At 45.0% G+C, this 20,312-nt stretch overlaps 1 protein-coding gene across 3 annotated transcripts in view; it reads right to left on the bottom strand.

Annotated features, from left to right (window-relative positions):
- The window catches only part of SNTB1 (syntrophin beta 1), a 242,729-nt gene extending 224,355 nt beyond the window's left edge, over positions 1-18,374 (bottom strand). Inside the window, exons 1-2 of one of the 3 annotated variants that reach the window (XM_058698939.1) lie at positions 18,058-18,374; positions 16,763-17,539 (exon numbers count right to left, since the gene is read on the bottom strand). In XM_058698939.1, coding sequence (XP_058554922.1) covers positions 16,763-17,315 — 553 coding nt within the window. In that variant the 5' untranslated portion in view covers positions 17,316-17,539; positions 18,058-18,374. Of the gene's footprint in view, positions 1-16,762; positions 17,831-18,057 lie in introns of those variants that run through there. The other 2 variants (XM_058698938.1, XM_058698937.1) reach the window with 2 other exon arrangements.
- Between the last annotated feature and the right edge of the window lie 1,938 nt (positions 18,375-20,312).

A 20,312-nucleotide genomic window follows, 5' to 3' on the forward strand; every position in this document is an offset into this window, starting at 1 on the left:
CAACACAGGTCTGTATGTGAAAACTGACAGGCAGGGTGTTTGACGGGGGAAGCTCCCAGGGCCTGGGTCCTGCCTCAAGGATCTGTCCATTCCACACCGGTGGGAAGGGCTGGCGAGTGGACAGGTAAAAGTTGGTCTGCATGGCAAGCATGCTGTTCTCACACAGCCTGGAAGCAGGCAGCGGCAGACTAGAAAGACTTACTCCAGGTCCAGTTCAGGCCCTACCCTGGCTCTGCAAAATCATTCCTGGCTGTCCCCCACTTTCAGAACCCCCCCCTCATTATATGTATAGCATTTACTACCTATATCATTCCTTTAGCAAAGCTCTCATATGTATTTTCTATGCAAGTTCTGTCTCTACAACTCTATCAGGGAAGCTTTCGATTTTCCCAAAGAATATTTTTGTGTGTATTTTATATTATATGCGCACACATATATAAATATGAACACATCCAGCAACGATAAAGTAACTGAGAGTGGAATGTTACAAATCAGACTCTGAGATCCCTTCTTTAAAAGGTTTCTTCTTTCAGATAATTCTTCCAGGCTTTATGGGCTTTTCAAAGAATACACAACTTAACTGAGTTCTTGGAGCAGTTATCAAGTTATATTAATTACTTTTCCCTGACAGATACAGATTGACACGCATAGCATCCTAGGAACACGGTCTCCTGTCATTTCATTATTATGGAGGCAAATTTGTGGAGAGTACATTTTCTGGAAAAATGAGAAATAATGATTCTGTGACATGAATTATAAACTCAAAATAAAATGTACCCATATAAAAATGTTAAAAATTTTAAAATATTTGAAAACTATCAAATCCATTGCAAAATCCGATTTTCCAAGTTTTAAAAGGCAGAATCACCTGGCTTTGTTAACTTAGCCCCTCTTTCAACCGGGGATTGATATAAGAAAGATGAAGACATTCTTGAGTAGCTGTTGACCCAAGGCCATGTACATTATTTTACAGTCAATAAATCTCACCAACTGAAGCTGTTTATTTCTTACTTTTGCCCAAATCCTGCCATGGCTAATGACCAACAGACAACTGCCAACGGGTCAATTGTCTTCAGTTCGCTCAAGTTTTAAGATGGAAAAGATCTGATCCCTTCTCCTGGAGTCATACAGTCTAGTGGGGAAAGACAACTAGACAAAAATAGCACACGAAGAGCCAGCACACTTTGAACTCTTTGTGCTGGATCCTGCATTGAGTTCTGTATTAACTTTTTAAACTCCCCCCTCAGGCCTATAATGAAAGTACTGTTGTCACCCCCATGTTATCAATGAGAAAACGGGAGTTCTAGGCAGGTGAGGCTATTGCCCAGGTAGTTTGTCTACGTCGCTCATGGCCGGTCTTATCTGGTTCAAAATGTCAATAGGACTGAGGTTGAGAAACACAATACTCCCCTTTGGCTCAATTAATCTAACTCGTGCATCATCTACTCACAGAAACTGCAATCAACTCACTGGATCTGCAAGACTCTCTACCAACCATACACTTAAAGAAATTAAAAGTCAGGTATAGGTAGCCAACATTTTGCTTTGCAAAGCTTTCCGAGGACAGTATACTCAATCTTGATCATGCCTGAACCAGCCTTCAGAAAAGACTTGTGATGGAAATGTGTCTAGAACTGAGTGCAGTCCATCTTCCACTAGGATTTCCTCTGAACGCTTTTAAATTAGGCCATGTGGCTCTGCTGGAGCCTAAGTTAGACCATGTCTCCTCTGTAGTCAAGTCTACGCGCAGAAGGTTGCTTCCGGTGAGTACCCACACTTCTCTGCCCAGGGCCATTTTTTTGGCAGAGGAGCCTTGTGACCTCATAGAGATGTCAAACAGAAGTACCAGAGAGGTAACGCCCCCAGCAGTAGCCCTTAACAAAAGGATGGGTGGAGAGTTGCTGAGTAAGTTTTATCTGCTTCCTTGCATGTCAGGTGAAAATATGCTAAGTGCCACAGTGACTGAGTGGTCCACAGCGGGGCCTTTATGGGCTCATTCCCTTTACTATCTCGTGTTCCTACTCCACCACCAGTGTTTCTTGGGCTTGTATCCCAAATCAACTTCTTGCCCTGAGATCCTCAGCTCAGGTTCTGCCTCTAGGGGAATACAAAAATGGAACAAATCTCAAAATAGATGAAACTATTAGCTATGCATAACACACCGAAAATTGAAGCACAGAGAAAGGAACTTGGAGACATCGGAGTCAATACTAGTGAAAAAAAATCCTTCAAAAAACTATTAATACGCTCAGAGAGATCAGCAAAGATGTCGTCGCATCCACAATACAAGAGGATGCTATTTAAAAAATGAACAGTGAGAATAAGAAAATATTCTTGGACCTTAGTGATATGATGGATGAAAAAAAATCAATACAAGCGTTGCAGATAAAAATCTAGTAATTCTCCATGAAAAAGAACAAAAGTAAACAGAGAAGGAAAACTGGAGAAAAACCAACAAGACAACGACACAAATCAGCTTGCTGATGTGTCAATACAGAGGGTCCAACATCCAACCAAAAGAATTTCTATGCACAGGAAGCAAAGAAAATGGAGGAGAGGAATGATCAAAGAAATCAAACAAGAAAATGTTCCAGAACTGAAGTGTAAGATTCTTCAGAATACAGGTCCCAGTCTACTCATTAAATGACACGCATAATGTCTCAGTAACTTTTTCATGACACGCCTAGGCCCAAAGAGATACCTTCCAATTCAGTGTTTTAAGCAGTTAAATCCAAACTACTTAAAGGACTCTTTATGTCCTAAAAACTTAGTAACTGCTGGGCACTATACAACTTCTCAAACCTAGAAATCATATTGAATACTGCCACCCTCATTTCCTGTTCCACACTATGTTTTGATTTGTGTGGCACTTGTTTTGTGTGTGTGTGTGTGTGTGTGTGTGTGTGTGTGTGTGTGTGTTTTGAAATCATGGCAACTGCAGAAAACCCAGTTCTGCAAAGATATTGACATCATGGAAGGAATGTAGCAATCTAATATTAAGTCTCCAGTTAATGGTTCGCCTAGTGGCCAACAGATGTTGCTATGTTTTCCTCAAAATTTCAGAATATTCCCTGGTACTCTTGTGAGTTCACTTGGGCGACCTACAACACCTTGGCACATAGTTTGGGAACCACAGCTTTAGCCTACCTGTACCTATCAAGGTCTTAGAAAATTGATTAACAAAGCTTCCACACCAAGGCCAATCGCTACTTATAACTCAGAATATCAGTGATAAAAAGAAAAATTAGAAGTTTCCAGACCAAAAGAAAAAAACAGGTCACGTGTAAAAAAGAGTGAGACTTCTCACAGCAGAAAGGCTTCTCACAGATACTTTGAAAACTACCAAGGGAAAAATGCTCACTCAGCCTATCACACCCAAAGTATCAGTCCAGTGAGAGAACAGATTAAAGATATTTTCAACTATTTGCCTCCCACACGTTCTTTCTCAGGAAGCTACTGATGAATGTTGTCCAGCAAAACTAGGGAGTAAACCACAAGTGAAGGTGACAGAGAAGAAAGCCCAGGATGGCTTGAGGAAGACGACCATGCGCCAGACCAAGAGAGAACCAGTCCACAGCAGCAGGGTGGGAAAATAAACAGAATGTGTGCGGGATTCAACATGTATGAGCATTTGAAAAAGAACAAATTTCCTAGGAATTTGATAAATATAGTGCTGCTTCAGGGGAAAAAAATGTACAGACAGGTATAAGAAAATGAAGCAAGGGGTGACTGGGTGGGTCAGTTGGTTAAGTGTCTGACTCTTGGTTTCAGCTCAGGTCATGATCTCACAGTTCATGACATCGAGCCCCATGTCTGGCTCCACGCTGGGCGTGGAACCTACATAAGATTCTCTCTCTCCTTCTCCCTCTGCCCGTGCACTCTCTCTCTCTCTTTAAAAAAAAAAGGGGAGGCTCCTGGGGGGCTCACTCAGTTAGGCATCCAACTTTGGCTCAGGTCATGATCTCACGGCTTGTGAATTCAAGCCTTGCATCGGGCTCTGTGCTGACAGCTCAGAGCCTGGAGCCTGCTTGGGATTCTGTGTCTCCCTCTCCCTCTGCCTCTCCCCTGCTCATGCTCTGACTCTCTCTGTCTTTCAATAATACATAAACATTAAAAAAAAAATTTTTATTTTTTATTTATTTTTAATGTTTTTATTTATTTTTGAGACAGAGACAGAGCATGAGCAGGGGAGGGGCAGAGAGAGAGAGGGAGACACAGATTCCAAAGTAGACTCCAGGCCCTAAACTGTCAGCACAGAGCCTGATGTGAGGCTCGAACTCACGAACTATGAGATCACAACCTGAGCCGAAGTCGGACATTTAACCGACTGAGCCACCCAGGCGCCCCCCGAAAAGATTTTTTAAATAAAAAATAAAAAGAAAAGAAAATGAAGCAAATGGAAAAAAAAGAAAAGCTGTGAGTAACTGCAAGCAACCTGATCATTGACTTTTACATGGCTACAAAATGGAACAATATTGACATGATCACTAATTCTGTCAATAGTGGCTAAAACTGATATATTAAGAAGTAGCAGTATAGGCATATTATTTGGAGTATTAGAATATATATTTCTATATATACTAGGATTAGAAATATATTCTAATATTATAAATATAATATACCTATACTTCTATTAAAATATTTTTAATAAAAATCATTAAGTTATTAATTAAAATATGTTTTCTAATATTCTGGGGGACAACAGAGAAGGTATGGGGTAGGGTGCACAAAGGAATGCTATAAACATATATTATTTTTTTGCATATATTATTTTGATTTAGACAAATTCTTTTTTTTTTTAGTTTATTTTTATTTATTTTGAGAGAGAGAGAAAGACAGTGAGTCGGGGAAGGGCAGAGAGTGAGGACAACAGAATCCCAAGCAGGCTCTGTGCTGCCAGAGCAGAGCCTGATGTGGGGCTTGAACTCATGAACCATGAGTTCATGGCCTGAGCTGAAGTCAAGAGTCCAATGCTTAACTGACTGAGCCACCCAGGTGCCCCTGGTTTAGATAAATTCTAAATGTGAAGTAGAGAACAGAGGACAATATGTGGGTATTGGAAGCAAAAGAGAAAAATCATTAACTTGGATTTTTATTGCAGATTAAAAGCTTTCAGGTGAAAGTATTTGAAATGCAGGGTCGCAAACAGCCAAGTAATTACCTACACTTTAAACTTCACTTTGCTTGGATCGCCTTACTGTACAAGTTACCTCTTCTGTGAAGCATTCTTTTCCACTCCAGGTATCCTTAGTACCTTCAGATACTCCACAAGTTCTGCTACAGCATTTATATTGCTTATAAACATAAATTATTATTATTATTATTATAGAATATACTTGTAATATATGTAAATGTAATTTATTACTCCACACCTGTCTCTCTCTGGACTGTTCTATTTCAGAAGAAAAGGAATTTCATCTCATCCCTCTACAGATTTTTCCTTCAATCTACCGACAAGGTCCTCACCTTACAAACATTACCAGAAAAATTATTTTAATAACTAGTTATGTGACTATAATACCCCATATCTCATCAATCTAAACTGCCCATTTTTTTTTCACATTTTATCATTTCTGATTTGGGGAATGTGCCTTAAAATCGCTGGAGGCCCAGATGGAAGCTGAACTCTTGTAGACAGAATTTACAACCACTCCTATCATTCATCAGGGGCCCTCCCAATCTGAAACCACTTTAAATTATCTGCCTAAGTTTTGTTTTTTGTTTTTTGTTTTTTTTAAGTCACACTGACACTACATTCAGACCTACATATTTAGTAGAACCGACTTGCCATTCAAAATCTTAGCAGGTATATTTTTTCTGCCTTCTACCAGGACTAAATCTGATATGTGTGAGTTTCTTTGTTGTCCCTTTCTGTGTGATGGGTTTATTTTTCACTTATCCCTGCATTGAAGAGATAGTCCCTTACATCAAAACTTTAAGCAGGTATCCCATTAGACACCCCATCTTAAACATTATTTTTTTTTGAGGGTACAGATACAATTCCACTGTATTGTCTCTTAGATTCCATGAAATACAGCATTAAATTAAAACCATAAAAAACTAAAGTATAATGCTGGCTTAGTAACACCTATATAAATATTTCACCTCTTTTTTTTTTTTTTAATTTGAGAGATAAAGAGTGCATGTGTGAGTGAGGAAGAGGGGCGGGGAGCAGGGGAAAGAGTGGGGGGGAGAGAGAGAGAGAGAGAGAGAGAGAGAGAGAGAGAGAGAATCTTAAGCACGCTCCACACTCAGCACAGAGGGGCTGGATCCCACGACCCTGCAACCATGACCTGAGCTGAAATCAAGAGTTGGACTCTCAACCGACTAAGCCACCCAGGCACCGCCCACATTTTAACAAAAGAAACTTTTGGGTTTCTTTTGGCCAGTAAGAGCTCCACACCCCTATAAGCACTAGACAAATTTTCAAAGAATTTTGAATTTTGCTGTGTAAGTTAAATCCTTACTTGCCCACTTTCCCTTTACAAAACACTTTTTTGCATGTTCCTGCATATCAGCATTTTAAGACAAAGTTCACATTTGCCCACCAAAAACCACAGCAGCCTACACTGTGATCTGTTTGATGGAAAACATCTGATGCGGGGCGCCTGGGTGGCTCAGTCGGTTAAGCATCCGACTTCAGCTCAGGTCACAATCTCGCAGTCCGTGAGTTCGAGCCCCGCATCGGGCTCTGGGCTGATGGCTCAGAGCCTGGAGCCTGCTTCCGATTCTGTGTCTCCCTCTCTCTCTGCCCCTCCCCTGTTCATGCTCTGTCTCTCTCTGTCTCAAAAATAAATAAAAACGTTAAAAAAAAAATTAAAAAAAAAAAAAAAACATCTGATGCTACTAAAAATCATCAATGAAATACACCCTTGTGGGATCATAATTCACCCCTACAAGGCAAACCAACTCTCCTAGGCCATCAGTTGCATCCTTCAGTTCCCTACCATGGCAAATCCCAAACTGTCCTTTGTGTCCCCCCCACAAAGACTTTATGTAACATGATTGAACCCATCATTTCACTTGTATGCTTAAGACCTCTGTGTGCAAATAGTACTTAGCTAAGCATGCAATGTGACATGTTATACAGTTAGAAAATATTTAGTGCTTACTATGTTCCAGGCAATGAGCTAACCACTTTACATACATAATTACTCTAGCCCTCACAATAAACCTACGGATTAAGAAATTGAGGCTTGTTGTTAAGTAACTTGCTCAAGCTCACACAGTGAGAAAGAGATAGAACAAGAATGTGAGCCCACGCTGGGTAACTCCAAGGCCCTCCCTCTAAACCACTGCATTCTACTCCTCTGGGAAAGAAACTGCAGTGAGAAGAAACAAGGCCAGTTTGAAAAGCAAGCACATGAACTGGGTAGGTTAGCTGCAGACACACCGAGCAACCAGTCGAGTTTGAGATGGAGCTTCCCACACTTCTCAACAAGCTGAGAATGATGCTTCAAATCACAGGAAGAAGTAGTTTCAAAAGCACTGAGCTAAAGTATGGGGCATCATTTTAATTCCCATTATAACCACTATTCCATCTTCTCTACCCTACTTTGGGAGTGGGGCTCATTTGCATGGGTCTATTAGGACATTTACTTCGTGGTGTGTGTATCATACTTTCTCTTAAGTCTGGATCTGCGGGCCAGAGCTAAAGGCAAGCTATTATTATAGATCAAAGCCACTGAAGTAGGTAATGAGGTTTGGTATATAAAACTCTCAGTATAAATGCAGGGGGAAATTCTGGCTTTTCTTTAACATTATCTGCTTTGAAATGCATCATTTGAAACAGAAGTCTCAGTAGGCCAGAGAATTCTAGCTGCCAGAGAAGAATTTCCCTTCACCAAACAGACCAATGGTAGCTTCGGCTAGATGCCTTTCACAAATGCGGAGCCCTGTGCGGTGAGTTATTTCTGATTGGCACTCCATGGGGTGAGTGCTACAAGCATCAAGGGACATGAAGAGCATTCCTCACCAAGGCAGGAATACAGGAATACAGAATTGAAAGACCATTCTGACCGGCTTCCTGATAAAGAATACAGTCTGAATTCTCACGCGTAAGCTTTAAAAAAGAAACAATTAAAATATCTAAGCAGACAGTTTTCATCTCTCCAGGTAGAAAGTGTTCTTAACATATTCAGACTTGTAGGTCCCTGAGCTACAGGGGGGCAAAGGAAAGGCGGTTATAACATTAGAAGGATAATTACATTTCCCAATAACTTTTAAAATCATGTCTGGCTCCTCTTTTGTCTTTCAAGACCGGTCTATGTTAAGTACGTGCCTCCCAACTCTATAAAGTGACTTCCATAATTCTGCTCTACAGACCAAGCCATAGTCTTCATTGTCAGATGCCAAATGTGTATCATCACCACGTCTAGTAGCATGAGTGCTGGAGGAGGGGAGTCATCAGAGAAAGTCACTAAGTCCCCAAATTACTTTCCCTCCCCCCTCCCTTCCTACCTTGCTGTCTGTCCTTCCCTTCTCCCTCCCTGATTCCCCCACTCACTCTCTCCTTCCCTTCTTCCTCCCTTCTGTCTGTCCTATTTTTTGCTTCCTAAGACATTTTAAAATCAGCCTAAGGTGTGCCAGGTACCATGCTATAGATGCTATAGATCACACAATTTGTACGACTAATCTCAAAAACTTTACAATCATCCTCAAATGCCCTACTTCCTTAATAACTGTCAACTCCCTGAAATCAGAGGCCATGCCTTATACCTTTAAGACTTCCATTGTGTCCACTGTACAATGTCTTGACTTTGTGTAGTATGCAGTAGGAAGAACTGGATGGGTATTAGATAATCTGATGTCCAGCTCCCTCATCTACAAGGTAACCGCAGGCCAGTCACCTCATCTCTAGCACCTCCATTTCCTCCTATACAGAAAAGGATCCTTAGCCCAGTAGTCCAATGATCCACACAGGGTTGACCTAGTGATAACATCATGATGTGAGTGAAGTCACCTTATCAACCTAAGCCTTGCTGGGGAAGGTGCCCCTAAGCATAACTCAGGGTGAAGTGTCTGAACACTGGTGCTGCCAGGTGAGCACATGAAGCTGGGTCACGTCACTAGAGCCCTGCCCACCTTACAATAGACGCATGGCTCAGGAGAATTATCTTCTTGAAATGTGAAACCCAGCATGACATTTTCCTACTTACAACACTTCACCCTGAGAATGAAATCCAACTCTATCATAAGGCCTAGAAGCCTTGATTCCTGCTCAATTCTCTGGTCTTTTTCCCTTCCTTCCCCTTAACAAGGTCTGAAGGTCACATTCCTCCCACTTACTGACACCGAGTGACAGCTGATAGCCACGCTCTTTGTTGCGCTGCCTTGAGACTTTTGCCTTCCATAGGCCTGTCCAAGAATGGGCCAGATGCCCTTCCCATAGGCTACCACAGCACACAGCATCCCATGATGACCTCGCTACAGCACTTTTTACTCCATCCTGTACCTGCCTGCATGGTGCTTATCGGCATCTGTCACCACAACATTGTTCCTTGAGGGCAATGCCCTAGTGGTATCACATGAAAGATACTCCATAAGTTACCTGTTAGATGGGTAAATAAATGAATAAGTGAGGAACTCATTTGCAGTGTGACAGGACATGATCCTTTACATGGTTGAGGATATTCTTGAAGTGCTACCTGGGAACTCTGTACCATTATAACTTCACCGAACCAGATGTAACAGGCAGAAAAAATGTCCCCTACCCCCACTCCCAAGATGCCCACATCCTAGTCTCCAGATCCCAACCATATGTTACCTTGCATGGCAAAGAGGAATTAGGGTTTCAAGGTGAATTAAGGTTGCTAATCAGGGAAATTCTAATTTAAAATATATTTAAAATAGGGAAATTGTCCTGGATTATCTTAGGGTGACCATGGTAATCACAAATCCTTAAAAATGCAAGAAGAAGGCAGAATGGAGGTTGGACTGTTTCAGTTTGAGAAAGATTCAAGTTGCTACCAGGCTTAAAAAATGTAAGGGAGCCATGAGCTAAAGCATTTGAGTAGTCTCTAGAAGCTTCTGGAAAAAGCAAGGGGACAGATTCTCTTCTAGGGTCTCCAGAAAGGAATTCAGCACTGTGGATACCCTGATTTTGGCTCATTGAGATCTGCATCAGACTTCTGACTTAAAAAAAAAAAAAAAACAAAAAAAACCATAAGATAATAAATTTGTCTTTTAATTTACTAAGGTTTTGGGAAATTTGTTAGAGCAGCAATAGAAAACTAATACACCAGACAAGAAAGTAGAAGACCTAAATAGGACAAATCATGGGACCTGTTGGAGCTTTACTCTCCTTTTTATTTTTTTCTATCTATCTATCTATCTATCTATCTATCTATCTATCTATCTATGAGAGACAGAGAGATCACACCATGCACGCAAGCAGGGGAGGGGCAGAGGGACAGGGAGAGAGAGCGTCTTAGGCAGGCTCTACACTCCATGCAGAGCCCCACACAGGGCTCAATCTCACAACTATGAGATCATGACCTGAGATTACGACCAGAGCCAAAATTCAGAGTCTGACACTTAACCAACTGAGCCACCAAGGAGCTTCACTCTCCTAATCAATAAACTGAGGTTAAGCACCCCTAATCTGCTCATCGCCTGAGTCTGTTTATGAAGATCCAAAGCGATAAGGCCTGTGTTTACATCTCAGCAGCAGCATTTGTTCACTGTTTCAGTGGCAAGTGACTTAAATGATCTGTGCCTCAGTTTTCTCATCTATAAAGCAGACATTCTAATCATATTGGGTTACTGGGAGAACCCAATGATTTAGTCCATGTGAAGTGCTTAGAACAGCATCTGGCATGATGCAAATATTATATAAATGTTAGCTCTTATTACATCTGTAAAGAGTTTGCAAAAGGTTAGGTACTGCTGTGCCCGGCAGAGGATATGTTCCAAGACCCCCTGTGGATGCCTGAAACCACAGACTGTACTGAACCTTATATAGACTGTGTTTTTCTCCTATACATACACACCTATGATAAAGCTTAATTTATAAATTAGGCACAGTAAGAGATTAACAACAATACCTAATAATAAAATAGAACAATTATATCAATCACTACCATAAAAGCTACGTGAAATGTGGCCTTTCTCTCTCTCAAAATATCTTACTGTCCTGTACTTGCCCTTCCTGTGATGACGGGAAATAATAGCATGCCTATGTGATGGGATGAAGTGAGGTGAAGGATGCATGCATTGCGACAGAGCGTTAGGCTACTACTGACCCTCTGACACTATGTCAGAGGAAGATCATCTTCTTCCAGGCCGTGGTGAACCTTGCGAAGCTGAAACCGTGGAAAGCAAAACCCAGGATAAGGGGACTACTGTATAAAGTGGTAAAGCAGAACCGATATTCTTTTTTTTAATGTTTATTTATTTATTTATTTATTTATTTATTTATTTATTTACATATTTATTGAGAGAGACAGAGTGTGAGCAGGGAAGGGACAGAAAGAGAGGGAGACACAGAATCCAAACCAGGCTCCAGGCTCTGTGCTGTCAACCCAGAACCCGACACGGGGCCCCGAACTCATGAATGGCAAAATCATGACCTGAGCTGAAGTTGGACGCTTAAGCCACTGAGCCACCCAGGCGCCCCCAGAATCAGTATTCTTATAGAATGTTCTCAAGAGGCTGGAGGGTCAAAATAGCCCTTCTCAGTAGCAGTTCAGATATTTATGGAGGCATTTTGGGGGTCCAGGGGAGTGACAGTGGCATATTCCTAGCATTTCGTGATAGGAGCCAGGGAAGCTAGACATCTTGCAACATCTGAGGCAGCCCTTCACAGTGCAAGATTCTTCCAGATCCCAAATGACACCACACACCCCTAGCCACCTTCAGTTGTAGCTATTCATTGATGGTGATTTTACATTCAGGTACTTGTATCTACCTCACTCATGCAGACCTCTGGCATAGTTGTACTACGCATTTATCAATTGAAACTTTTTTCAAAATAATTTATCCATGAGGCCCAGTCAGTTAAATGTCCAACTTCGGCTCAGGTCACATGATCTCTCAGTTCGTGAGTTTTAGCGTCACTTTGTCACTTTGGGCTCTCTGCTGTCAGCAGAGTACTCTCTCTCTCTGCCCCTCCCCCCTACTCTTTCTTTCTCTCTCTCTCAAAACAAATAAATAAACTTAAAAAGATTTACTCATTTCTCCGTTTTATTAATGTTAATAATAATAGGGCATTATGCTGATTTTTAAATGTAAACTACAGTCCGATTTTATTATTTATGAAATTCATTTCGTAAAAATAAAAGCGGTGCTAGAAAGGTTTCTTATTAAAAGTGTGTTGGGTCTTAATTTACAGAATGTGAAGTGAAATAATGTTTAGGGATACCTTAACCTAGCTCCTTAGCTTCCCAGTGAAGAAAATCCAGGCCTAACAAGTTAAAGCATCTTGCGAAAAGAGTAACTATTAGTTACAATATAAGAGCCCAAGTTTCAAGACTCTTAATTCCAGAGGTCTTGGGTAATCTTTAAGGATCTGTACATCCTAAATAAAGTAAGATTCTTAAAGTTCAAATTCTCGTCCAATCCTGAAATTTCATGGCAACAAAACCACTGCCTCTACCTTGTGCCCCATCTCCCTGCCCTGCCATTCCCACTTCCACCACTAAGGGAAGTGACTGTGCAAGTGACATTTTAGATGATCTCAACAGCCAAGCATTCCTGGGAGCAGTACTGGGGGAGGAGCTTTGACGGACAAGGTTCATGTCAACAATAGTCTCTGACCTTCTCTGAGTTTCCATCTCTTCTGGATCAGTTCCGGAGGATACCTTTTGGCCCCGGATATGATTCTGTTCATCCCCCCACCCCTACCTTCCATACCCCAATATGTGTCTTCCAGAACATTCTGTACTCCTCAATCTGGACAAAGTTATGGGGAAACTAATTTTATTAGTTTCAGTCACAAAAAGGTCGATAGATGCCAAATTACTATTTTGCTACCAATCTCAGGGCAAAAAATTCACCCCTCCCCTGACCCAGAACTACCAAGGATATTCACGCAGCTGTACCCTGCCCAACTCCACAGGGTGCCATTCTCATGTACACCATGTACATGGCGTCCCCTGGCATTATGGGGTTCAATATTTGCATGGCTGAATGTAGGGTCCCTGATCTTACCCCCTAAAATAGGAAATGAGTTCATAATGTGAAGATACCTGACCTTAACTTTGATGAATATTTGGCTAAACACTGACTTAGGTGGCCCTGTCTATTCACTCTATTTTCAGTTTGAATTATAATTTAGTCTCCTTGTTGGCCATGTGTTCAATGACAGAGGCCCTGCCTTGTTGTGAAGTTGAGCCATACACTTGGTGCATTAAGGTTTTTAGACTCAATCCTCTTTTCTGTCCCTCCCTTTTGAGTAGCCCACACAATGGCTTTTCCTGCTCAAGGCTGTCCCAAGCACTTCAGCATATTTGAGGAGTGAGGAAGAACATCTTGAGCCCAATAACTGAGGAACTTCAACCAACTTAAGTATATAGTTGAAGGAGAAACGCAGAGTATCAATTTCCCCTAGAAGTTACAAGTATGAGCTTTTATTTGTTTACTTTTGAGAGAAGGAGAGACACACAGAGTACAAGCAGGGGAGGGGCAGAGAGAGATGGAGACAGAATCAGAAGCAGGTTCCAGGCTCTGAGCTGTCAGCACAGAGCCCGATGCGGGGCTCGAACCCACGAGCTGTGAGATCATGACCTGAGCTGAAGTTGGACATGTAACCGACTGAGCTACCCAGGTGCCCTTGTATGAGCTTTTAAGTGAGACAGACCTGGAAACCTCCTAGCTATTTTACTTGAAGCAAATAGCCCACAGGGAACAAGTACTAGCCTCACAGAGTTACTAAAAGTGTAACGAACAAATCCAAGTAAAGCCTGTAACATATAAGTGCTCACCAAATGTTAGCGATTGTAATGACTCCCTTCCCGCAGAGGAATGGTCTCCTATCATTACAGTTTCATAGTAAAAAAACTAAAGGGAGACTAAAAGTAAGAAATATAAAGTCTAGTACAGTGTGAGGAAAGGACTATCCCTTAGGACAATTTCACCTTCATTTCATGTAATGGCAACATAACTAATCACAGCAGTCATTTGATGCATGTCTTGTTTTTCTTTTATTCTCAGATTTCTCTTCCATGCAACAGCCCTGTAAAGTAACAAGGTCTAGCCGAGTTTCTTTATTCCTTTTTTTTCAGAAGACACTGAGGCTCAAGGAGGTTAATTCTGTGGTAGATTCTACAACTGGGAGGCAGGGATTGAAACTTGGGGTTCAGCCGTTTCATTTCAGAGCGTTTCACTAGCAGAGGCAGCGACTTTCCACTAGGGGGCGCACGTCGTGTAATGGGGTGCGTATTGGCTGTAGTTAAGGGACTAAACTAATCTCCATCGGCAGGCCAGGAAAAAAAAAAAAAAAAAAAGCAACCTAAGTAAAAAACTGTGCATTTTCCACATAAACATATCTTTGAAACATCTCCCTAAGCCTCTCATCCAAGCAGATTACGTCTACAAAGCCATTCCTCTGTAGAAATTCTGCAATCAAGATTGCATTTCAGGATATGGGCAACTAGATATGTGATTTTAAGAAGCCTTTCTGGTGGCTCTGATTGCCCCTTCAGCTGGTCACCCATGTACTAGTCCAAGCTAAAAAAGAAGGGATATGTGTGTGATATTTGCTTTGATGGTATAGGATCACACCTCCTGCACTTAGGACCAACACTTTGACTCAGAACAAGAGACATTGTTTCGAGCAGGGCCTCTACTTGCTTCTCTTACTGCCCCCGATCTCTAAAAACTCAGGCTGGGAAGAAGGTTGTGGCCCAAAGCCCAGGCGGTTCCTGTCTAGGAGGCCCACGGGCCTTCCCTCAGAGGTCCTACCTGCAACACAGGAGGGCATGTTGCAAGAATGTCACATTAGAGGTTTTTACAAAACTCACTCTTCAGTTGCTGCATCCAGAAAGTCACACAACTGCTTGATTCTTTGTCTTTAAGTTTATTTTCAACTGCTGGGAGTCACCTTTCCTTCCTCTTTCTGGGTGAGAGATTTTTTTTTTTTTTTTTTTAATCTATTGCTAAGTCATTATTCTTTAAGTGGAAACCAAGGAGAAGAAGAGTTGTAACGAAGGGCAGTGCTTTGAAACAGAAATGAGCTGCCTTTTGTCCCCCCTGATAAGTATTGCAAGCTGAGCAGGTGTCCAGTGGTTTACCCAGATCCCACCTGCCCCTTGTCACACAAACCAACACACTTGAGTCAAGAAAACTTTTCTTCTGCTTACTTCTGTTAATCATCAAACCAAAGCAAATAGCCTTCCACTTTTCTGGATCCAGGGTAGCAATTAAACATGAAGACATCACAAATCCTCTAGATAAATAATGGTGGGGGTGGGGGAAGCCTCTGGATTCTAGGCAGGAGGTGGACTATCATGTACCAGACAGTTGCATCAGCGGTCACATGTTAACAAGGCTGGCTTCTCAACTTTGAACTTTCGCAGTTTCACACCCCAGCACCACATCTGGTGAGCAGGAAACTGACTTAAGTCCTTAATTTAGGATTTAAATCAACCACCAGTTTACAAGGTCTGGGTTGAAACACTCTTGTTTCTGTGGCTGTGGGTTCGTTTACTTATTCACTCAGCTTGCAGATCATTGAGCACCTAAACTCAAGGGAGGTGACCCATAACTAAATAAAAGACCCAAGACAACTCAATCTACAGCGAGGGGAAAGCTGGGTAAATAGATAAAAATAATTGCATAATATTTGTGTTAACTGAGGTATGTACAAAGGAAGCTATGGGGCAGAGAGGCAATTACCAAGTAAATACAGACGTAGTGGGAAAGGACAATGATTATCCACTTAATACCCTATTGCCCTTCTGCCCCTCCTAACAGCAAAAGGGCACAGTAATGCGACTACTTATTCCATTCACTTGAAAAACTAGGGGATTGGGCTCATAGGATCTCAAGAGAGTCGTCTCGAAGACGCCTCACACTCAGGAGAAACTGTTTCAAAATGCAAAACTGTTTGCACACTACTCGGGAAAAATCCCGGGAAAATGCAAGCAGAAAAACTGCCTCCCCAACCCTCCACCCAGAGGAGCAGCCTGGAATCCAGACTGACCGGCCGAACACCTGGCACCAGAAGGGAACTTGTGCACAAAGACGCAACACACTACCCAGCCCTTGGCACAAGTCCCCGGCGTGAGCCCGGCTTCCAATCTGAGAGAGGGAAGTCCGGAAGGGTGACGGGGTTTTAGCATTCAAACACTGCCCCTCCTCTCTGTACTCTTTGGGACGGAACCCTCTTTACCGGATTGCCCAGGCTCCTGAGGAGAACTGTGCCAAAACAGAACTCTCGGAGTCGCTACTGTTCAGTGAGCTCTCACCGGAGCGTGGACGGCTGCCCCTCATTTCCAGAACCACGTCCTACCCCTACGTACGCTCCACTTGGATTATCCGCGGGTAAAAATGAGACACCGGGCACTAGGCACCAAGACCCTGTGCCTGCCACGTAGCTCAAGAAGCCCTGCTCGCCAAGCCCTTTCACACACCCCTGCCGCGTCCAAGCCGGCAAAGACTCTAGCGTGGGGACAAGTTGCCCCCAGGTGGGGTAAAGTTGTCCAAACTCCCCGCCGCCCCCACTCGCCGGAACCCCGGGCTGTGTCCGCACGTGGGCGAGAGTGAGGGTGCGGCGGAAGGGTGAGGGGGTGTGTGCGCTGCCCGCGCGGCGTTAACCCCTTACCTTCCAGCAGCACCTCCTTGCCGGCGCGCTTCAGCGCCTGCACCGCCTCGTCGTGGGTGGCGTCCCGCAGATCGGCTCCGTTCACCGACAGGATGGCGTCGCCCACGTACAGGGCTTGGGTCTGGTCCGCCGCCAGCCCCTTGAAGATCTTGCTGATGAGGATGGGCATCTTGTTCTCCTTGCCCCCCTTGATGCTGATGCCCAGCCCGCCCAGCTCCTGCTTCAGCACCTTCACGCCGCGCTTCTGGTTGGAGATGGACTCGGGCACCTGCTCGGGCAGGTCGGTGAAGGCGGTGCGGACCCCCGCGGGCGAGTCCGGGGGCTGCGCGCCGCCGGCGCCCCTGCAGAACGAGCCATTGGTGGCGGTCCCGATGCCGTTGTACGCCGCGGCGCCCTCCTCGCAGCTCAGAACCAGGGCGTCCTCGCTCAAGTTCACCAGAACTTTGTGCCAGCGATCCCGCACCAAAACTTCCAGCAGCCCGCTCCGCTGCGCCCGGCCGCCTCCCCCGCCGCTCGGCCCCGCCGCCGCCGCCGCCGCCGCCGCTACCGCCATCTTTCCGGCATTCTTAAAATGCCATGTGATTGCCAAAGGGGGGAAAAGTGGGGAAGGGCTGCGGGGGAGGCCGCGGGCCCGGGGAGCGAGGAGCGCGCGCCGCGCAGGGCGGAGGCAGGGCGCGGGACGCCGCTCCGGGAGTTCGCACACACGCACCCGGCGCGAGTTGGCAGCCGCAGCCCGGCCCGTTCCCCTTCGCCGGATCCTGGGCGGGGTGGAGCGACCTAAAAGAAGAAGGAGAGGCAGAAACAGGGGAGGGGAAAAAAGCCAGCTGCCAGGCGCAAAAGCCCAAACCCAGGGGCGCCGCGGAGCAGCTCGGCGCCGGGAGGCTGGCTGGGAGGAGGCGCGCCCGCGGGGAAGGGCGGGGACCCGCCGCCCCGCGGACGCTCACCTGTTCCAGCCGCCGCGGCCTCGGCGCCCTCGCGCCGCTCGCCGGCTCAGACCCCCGCCGCCTCGCTCGGCCGAGCGCCGGGCGCCGCAGGGACAGCTTCCCCGCGCCGGCTCCCCGACCCCGCCCAGCCCGCGCCTCTCCACCCTCCCCTTTCCGCGGGCGCCCGCGCCGCACCTCTGCTGGGACCGCGCGTGCTGCCGAGGTCCCCGCACGCGACGCTCCTGCCCCCTCCTTTCCCTTTCTTGCGTCCCGCCGCATCGTCCCTCAGTCCTGACCCCCAGCTGTATCTCCATCCATGCCTCCTCGCTCGGGCTTCCTCCAACCGGGGCTTGGCTTCTCCTGCCGAGTTACCTGTCTGTCCCTTGCGCACGGACTCTCAGGTGGACTCAGACGGAGGCCCCAGGTTCTCGCAAAGTTAAGAGGGAAGGCTGTCCCAAGAACTCAGAATGAGACGTCAGCATAACCCGAGTGTCCGAAACTTCCTCACTTGAAATGCAGGACGTCTTTCTGCCAGATCTCTGGAGAGGTGCCTGTGCTGGCGGGGGTTTTCAGCAGGTCACTGCCTGCCCCAGACCCCGGGAACAAATGCCTTCCCAGCTTTAACACCGAATATGCTCTATGCTTCTGACCCATCTTTTCTCCCCCAGTGCCGTCCCAAGTGCTTCCTGGGACTTTCTCTTTCTCCCCAAGATCCACTATCGGAAGTTAATTGTTTGAGAACTCAGTTTCAATGGGCTGTATCTGAAAAGTTCCTTTACTAGTTGTTTATTTGGAGCTCAGGCTGCGTTTTTCCAGGGGAAGGTTATAATTGTTGGTTACCTTCTCAGGCCAATCTGGGAATGCCAACATAACCCGTGTCATAGCTTAACCTCACTGAGCCCTCCTGTTCTTTGAACCTCTCAGGTTCTCCCCCTCAACCATAATCAGGTGCCATGGACCTCCCCAAGAGTTTTAAGTCTCTCGTGTATCCCTTCCCCCTTCCTACCTCACCCCTCTGTCCAAAATCAAAATAAAACTCACAAATCTGCTGTTCTTAAAGGTAAACCCAACCCCGCAAGATGTCAGGAGGAAAGAAATCTTATCAAACACATTCCCATTGATGCGCATCACCGTTGACATTATCGAACATGCTCTAACCCTTCCAGAACGACCCACACTATTAGTTGACGATGCTTTAAAACCCAGACAATCCCTAAAGGGTAGCTGTAGTTCCAGGCAGTGTCCCGGAATGAAATGAAAACATTTGGACTTCTTTGGAGAAGTCACTGCAAGCAGGTCAGCGGGGACCCCTGGCTTAATGCTTCCTCTTGAAGCTCCCTCCTTTCCTACATTTTTAATCCACCAGTTTTCTACAAGATCTGTGTTCTTTCATGTGAAGGTACCATAGCAGGGAGAGCAGCCCCAGCATCAGATAGGAAGCCCATTCGGGTCTACCACTGTGGGGTGAGAAAAGCAGTTGGGACTGCCCTCTGCTTCAGAGCTGAGGATTCACTCCTATCACTCTTCAGAGAAATCAGAGCCTGAGTGTCTATGCAGTAACCCAAAATACCTAGGAGGAAATAGGCACCAGAACGCCAGTGTGATGATTTAGAAGTCAAAACTGATCTGCCCCCAGACCAAAATCCTCCATTTCCATGATGCCTGCGTCTTGCCTCTGTGGTCAGGCAAGGTGGGAGGCCCAGGCAGAACTAGAAGTAACTTATCGATTTGCCATAAGATACCACAGGGTCTGGAATGGCAATTTCTCAAAGTCTCTGTGACAAGCACATTGTTTCTGTGTAAGCAAACCTACATGGGAAAGAAGTAGGTACCTCGCTTAAAGTGGCATTTGAAGGAGGGGAGACCAATATTTAATGTCATTAGGCCTCAGACATGCAGGTGGCTCTGTGGGTGGACTTGTAACAACAGCCCCTATTCTACATGCTTTACACATATTAACTTAATCCTCCCACCAATTCTCGGGGATCCATACTATTACCATCACTCCCACTTCATAGGTGAAAAAGTAGAGATACAGGTTTAATAACTTGCCTGGGGCGTGTAGCTAGTAAATGGCAGTCAGGATTTGAAGCCAGATGGGATGAGTCTGGACTCTTAACCCTTGTCCCACACTCTCCTGAAGGTCCTTGGAGCCTGTTAGAGACAGGGTGCACCCTGCAGTGAGGCCAGCCTTTCCCCTGGGAGGGAGCGCCCAGACGCCCTGGTTATAGAAGGGGAGAGCCAGCCCCTGCCTCTGGCCTGTCCCTCTTTCCTAGGTTAGAGAGCACTCTGGCCTCCGCTAACTGACACTTTTTTAAATTACTATTTTAGACGTGTTAATATGTTGAAACTGGTGACTGTTGTGGTCGTACAGGCCGAGAAGTCCTATCTCACCCCTCAAAGAGCTTTGCATCTCTGGCCTCTGACTAGTAATGCTGATTCTCAAGAGGGAACCTTGTTTACCTCATTTCTTAGTTGGTGGCGGGACTTGGAACTAGTGCACTGTAGCCCCTTAATCCTTGCAGTTAGGACACATCACCCCTTCCCAGGTCTCCTTTTTTTTTTTTTTTTTTTTTTTTTTTTTTTTTTTTTAAAGAATGGTCACTAGAAAGCACTGACAAGACTTC

This window comes from Neofelis nebulosa, chromosome 14 (assembly GCF_028018385.1).
Source record: "Neofelis nebulosa isolate mNeoNeb1 chromosome 14, mNeoNeb1.pri, whole genome shotgun sequence".
Taxonomy (NCBI): domain Eukaryota; kingdom Metazoa; phylum Chordata; class Mammalia; order Carnivora; family Felidae; genus Neofelis; species Neofelis nebulosa.